This window comes from Sinocyclocheilus grahami, unplaced genomic scaffold (genome assembly GCF_001515645.1).
Source record: "Sinocyclocheilus grahami isolate Dianchi unplaced genomic scaffold, SAMN03320097.WGS_v1.1 scaffold189.1, whole genome shotgun sequence".
In the NCBI taxonomy this organism is placed as follows: Eukaryota; Metazoa; Chordata; class Actinopteri; order Cypriniformes; family Cyprinidae; genus Sinocyclocheilus; species Sinocyclocheilus grahami.
In genome coordinates, this window is record NW_015505368.1 from 255,478 (window position 1) to 261,119 (window position 5,642).

A 5,642-nucleotide genomic window follows, 5' to 3' on the forward strand; every position below is an offset into this window, starting at 1 on the left:
TGGAGGAAGACTTGCTAAGATTTTGAGCAACACATCCAATCTAAAAATGTTCTTTAACCATCAGCTTCCTTGCCAGGAGCCTTTATGTAGATGTCACATGTGGCATTTGGCCATGACATCCAGATTTTATGAATGATTTAAGAGCTTAACGCATTGGAAATTACTTTCTTTTGTCACCAGTTTCCAACTGCTGGACTTGATAGATGTTATCCTACTCAGTGTCTCCCAAGCATTTCAAATTTCCATTTATTTAAAGAGGAAATGGAGGGAAATTTTAACAGGTCACTAATTTAATTTCACTGTGTTCCGGTGGCATTAGGCCTGACCAGATATTTCAGAGGAGCACAAAATCAATGTGCACATTCTGTAGGGAATCGCTCCCTGAATCCATTAGTAACTTTGACCAAGAGGTCAGGTAAAGTAATAGCCAGATAAATGTTTTATTACTGATGCCCTGACTGACTTAATGGCCCAACTAAATACATACAGTACATCCATGCATGTCAAACACTTACGATTACATCGAGATGATGTAATGCATTTATCTTTGCTCTCCATTGCTCTTCATTACCAAAGCTGCTTCTTGCTCATTTAGATAATTGTTATGAGATATAAACTCAGAATCGTGAGATAAATGTAGAATTGCAAGATATAAACACAATTCTGAGAAAAAAAGTAAGAATTGATAGATTTTAAGTCACAATTCAGAGAAGAAACATCTGAACGGGAAGATATGAACTCACAATTGTGAGGGGGATAAAAAGTCAGAACTGTGAGACAAAAGTCACAATGGGAAAAAAATGTGACATGTAAACTGTACATTTGGAAAAAAATAATTTCAAGATATGAAGAAAGTCGTAATCCTAAATTAATATCTTGCAATTCAAACTTTTTTTCAGAATTGTCAGATAAAAGCTCACAATTACCTTTTATTTTTTATTCTATTCCATAGCAGAAATACGCCATCAGAAATTTAGAAAAAAAGCCATGTATCCAAAATTAAAAGGTTGCAATTAAGGTATTTAAAAATGGTAATTTGCATATTAAAATTTTAGTGCATTCCATGCAAGATTTAGTAAATGCATCCTTAGATGCATTCATGCATTTGCATGCATCAGAGACTAAAAGCACATTAATGCTGCAGTAATCATGTTCTTAAATGCATATTGATTTGAAATGCCTAAGGACAGATTATATTTAAGAGTGATTGTGTATTCTTGCTTATAAACCATTTTTCTAAGCTGCATGACTGGTCACTAGTACAAAACAAGAGGGCAGTGTGGAGGGCTTCATGGGCTCTCCGGCAGTGATTAGTGGCAGCTGTGAAGCATTCATGCTGCATCTCTCCTCTTCACTCCAACAGGCCACAAATTCCCACCAATCACGAGACCCCACTTTCAAACAGCGCAAAATTTGATTTCTTAAAGGGGCCGTTGCTTCGAACGGGAGAAGGGAAGCATTGTTTTGATTTAAACTGGTGGGTTTTCACTGGTTCCTGCCAGAAAAGATGTATATTTTCAAAGCAAGATCAGATTATCTAAAGCTTTTTGACCTATTTTTATGGGTAGCCCACTTATACAATACAAACAATGACATCACCATTTCATTTAACAAATTGAGAGGAGATTTTATGGTGGTAAGTATTTGTTTATTAAAAGATGAGTCAAAGAGAGGTTCACATTTGGAATGTGAGGCTAGACTGCCTTGTACTTCACCATTTTTCCCTGGCAAACAGTCCATCATATTCCAAACCTTGTATCAAAACAGACTTCATGTAAGACCCACATAAAAATAAACAAAATATGTTTAAGTGCAAGAAACAAAAATACAGGTTTATGGTTGTTGTTGTTGTTTTTAATAGAAAAGACGGCAGTCTTAAGTTGAAAATAAAATGTTTCATCATATGAAACGAGGATATGGAATGTACCTTTTTTGCTTTCTTGGTATTTCTTCAGCCAGACCACCGACATTCATTATTTGCCCATTATGGCATATTTTAAAAAATGAGTCATTTTCAAATTGGTTGCAAGACATGAATTGTCCAATTTTTGTGGGTCAGTTTAAAGAGAAATGGTGGGGTTTTTCTCCACAGAAACGCACACTGTGTGACCATATTCAGTTACGATCAGTTCCAGCTGATTTCTTTATTCATCAATGACTTCAGCATCATGACAAATAATGATGTTGACAGAGCAAAAGTCTGCCTGTCCATCAGTTTGCTACAAAAATGCAAAAACAAAAAGTAGATGTAGATGGTCTGCATTTACAAGTAAATATATTGCACAAAAAAATGAAGGGGAAACAGTATGTGCCATTAGAAAGAAAAAAAATCCAGTCTCACACCTGCGATTTGGGATTCATCCACATATCACGAGTATGATATACATAAACTCCTAACTTTACTATTTTACAGTACATATACAATTTTGAAACTAATACCAGCACTGAGGTATGCATCTCCCCCCTCCCCAATGCCATATGTTCTACAAATACTCAACAAATTTGATCTACAGCTGTACAAAACCTAGCTTAAAATCACAAGGCATTTTTGATGCAAGTTTTAATTTAAACTTAATCCTTAAACCAGGACTCCCTTGCATGCTTAAAACAAATGATAAAGGGAAGAAGTGCCTGAAACTCACTGAGTGCCCAGTAAGAACATTCCCTTTTTAACTGTACAAAAATATGCCTGAAAATAGTTTGCTTTCTTTTAAAAAGATGAGGTCTGTTATGTATCAAAATGCTTCCTCTAACACCTGCAACTCTAAGGAGGTTTAGGCTGCTTAAGTTTCAAACCAGTAGGTAAACAGAATCGGTTCCAAAAAAGAAAAGAAAAGAGGAAAAAAAAAGTTCCGGCATTTAGAAATGACTAAACAACGTTTGAAAGAAACGTCCTGAACAGTAATAGTTCACAGATTTGCTTTGAGTCAGTCCACAGTCTTTACATTTTCAGCTCCCTGCAGTTAGAAAGAGGGTATAAGATGCATAGAAGTTCTCAGATTTTCCCTTTGTGGTCCGCTTTAGTTGAACAGTAATTGTAGACCTACAGAAAAAAATCCATAAAACCCTGTCATGCTGCCAGAAAAAAAAGGTCTGCAGACTTTTTTCTTTTTTGCTACAGTACCAGCTTCATGAGCATCTAATTCCTCAAACCTTTTCCCTCCTATGGCAAACCATTTTAACATTTATTCCTTCAAACAACTAGTATCTATTTTTTGCTACTATGACTTTTTTTTTCAATTACTAGCAAATAATACAATAGTGACTAGTATCTTATTCAATTTCACTACTTTTTCATTAAATACTGGTACTTATTCCTTGCATACTAATATGTATTCCTTTGCTACTATTTTTGACATGCATTCCAATTGTTGCTGTATTCATTGGGTACCAATATTTTTTTTATTTGGTTATTATTTCAGGTTATTTTTTTTCCATGTTAACTGAAAAGTTGTTACTTGTAGCGTTTTGAATTGCACTATTAAGAAGCTATTCTGACTAGTCTATACATATGACAAGTAAACTAGTGTAACAAGTGAGGTAAGAAATGTAAGCAGGCTACTGGAATAGCGACTAGTAGCACTGTAGTACTATAAAGTAAATAGTATAGTCACCTTTGGAATACTTACCCATAATTAAAAAAAAATAAAAAAAACGATACTAGTAACACAAACACAGACACTATAGTTTGAATAAATAAATGTTAAAATGGCTTGCCATACTTGCCTCCTTCGCAAAGCCCCTATGTGTGGACCACCAGAAGAAGGCAGAGGAAAGAAATACGTACAGAACAGAGCATTATACCTCTCCCGTATGTTATTACTTGTCTTATTTAGTATGTAAAAACCAGGTCAGAAAAGTTCGCTTCGAGCCAGTCCCCAGCTATCATTTCGCTGAGCTCAGGCGTGCAATAGTCTGGAAATTCAAAGTGGGAGCTCAGGCTGCCCTCACTAAAAGACTCCAACTCCTTATCCACCAGAGAGAGGGAGAGATTCCCTGGGTTTTGGTTGCCCAGCTCCGAGCTTTGCGCGGAGGAGGCGAAGTTCAAACTGAAGTCAAAAAGCAAGTCGTCCGCGTCTTCGCTTGAGCTGGAAGAAGTGGAAACTGACCTAGAGGATGCTGGTGAGACGGATGCAGGATACATTGTGCTCTGCTTGGTGATGTTTTTGAAATTGTAGAAGAGTCTGTTGTTCCGGACCTCCTCGTACATGCTGGCGCCCTCGGACTCTGTAGACGAGCTCAAAGTTGGGCTGGCGGGAACTTTTGCTACATTGTAGGCTCGGATCGGATCCTCTTCCTCCTCCTTCACCCGGACTCGAGAGGAGTCCTCCTCGGAGTCGTCGTCGTCGTCTTCATCTGTGAATTCACTTTTAATGACAGTCTTTGAAACTTTAATGCTCTTAAACACGTACTCATCTCCGTAGCCGTGAGACGACTTGCTTCCCGTCTTGTTCGCTTTTAGTTTGGGGCATTTCTTGGAGTTCTTGGACACTTTGCTGGAGGACTTCTCTGGAGATGGGGCTGAGGGTTTGGAGGAACTGTCCAGCTTTGGTTTCTTCTTGGGTCTGTATTTGTAGTCAGGATAATCAGCCATGTGTTTCAACCGGAGTCTTTCGGCTTCCCTGATGAAAGGTATCTTTTCGCTGTCCTTCAGCATTTTCCAGCGCTTCCCCAAGCGTTTGGAGATCTCGGCGTTGTGCATGTCTGGAGACTGTTCCATGATCTTTCTCCGCTCGATTTTAGACCACACCATAAACGCGTTCATCGGTCGCTTTATGTGTCCGGTCGCTGTCTTGCACCAGTCTGGGTTTATCGAAACCATGAATTCACTTTCGTCGGAGTCGGTGGCTTCTCTGGACATGCCGTCCGTTTCGCTGTTGTCCGTTTGCTGCACCATGGTGCCGTTGCCGTGTGTTGTCAGTCCAAAATATCACCAGCGTGCGTCTGCTCTCTGCGCCTCAGAGGTTCACCCACTCTTTCCAGAGTTACAAGCCGCCTTCTTAACTACTTCTTGGCTTTTTCATGTACATGACATCATGGCTAGCGCTCCAATCACATCCTCTCCCCTCCGCCCTACAGACTCCATGCAGCGCGCTTTAACCCTTAACGCGCTCCCGTCTGGACCCACGCTGCGCGAGACGTGCATATCACTAGATACACTGAACGGGGAATGCGAGTGTCAACACGTAAACAAACTGGCACCAAATGTTTCAGAATCCTTTACGATGTGAGACTATAGGCGCGAGTAGTATGTTGTGAAAACATTTGCGTATGAAAACTGTTTTCTCTCGCTCTCCAAACTCTCTCTTAATAAAATACTGAAGGTGGCGCTTGGACACTGTTCCTGTGTTCATATATGGGGGATTCTTCAATTAAGGGAAATGTTCTGTCTTCTGGGATGGTTTCATATGACGAAAAGCGTTTTAATAAAACAATCTATCCTTGAAAGTCATTCTAGGATAGATTGTAACAACTGTTTTGTGTATTTAATTAGCTGAAAAAGAAGAAGAAAAAACAACGTTGAAATGTTAAATTATCGTTATTCCCTATACCCAGACATTACTATAACCTCCCCTATTGAACAAATATATAAAATGTGTTCAAATCAGGAAAAAAAACTTAATTTAGATAGATAGATTTGG

General features: G+C 38.7%; 1 protein-coding gene across 1 annotated transcript; it reads right to left on the reverse strand.

The window, feature by feature from the left end:
- Nucleotides 1-3,823: 3,823 nt before the first annotated feature.
- LOC107594691 (transcription factor Sox-11-like) lies at nt 3,824-5,067 on the reverse strand. Its single transcript, XM_016284822.1, is given in 2 exon segments — nt 3,824-3,936; nt 3,938-5,067. Coding segments are annotated over 2 exon segments (1,011 nt in total). The 5' UTR covers nt 4,898-5,067; the 3' UTR covers nt 3,824-3,885.
- Nucleotides 5,068-5,642: the final 575 nt, after the last annotated feature.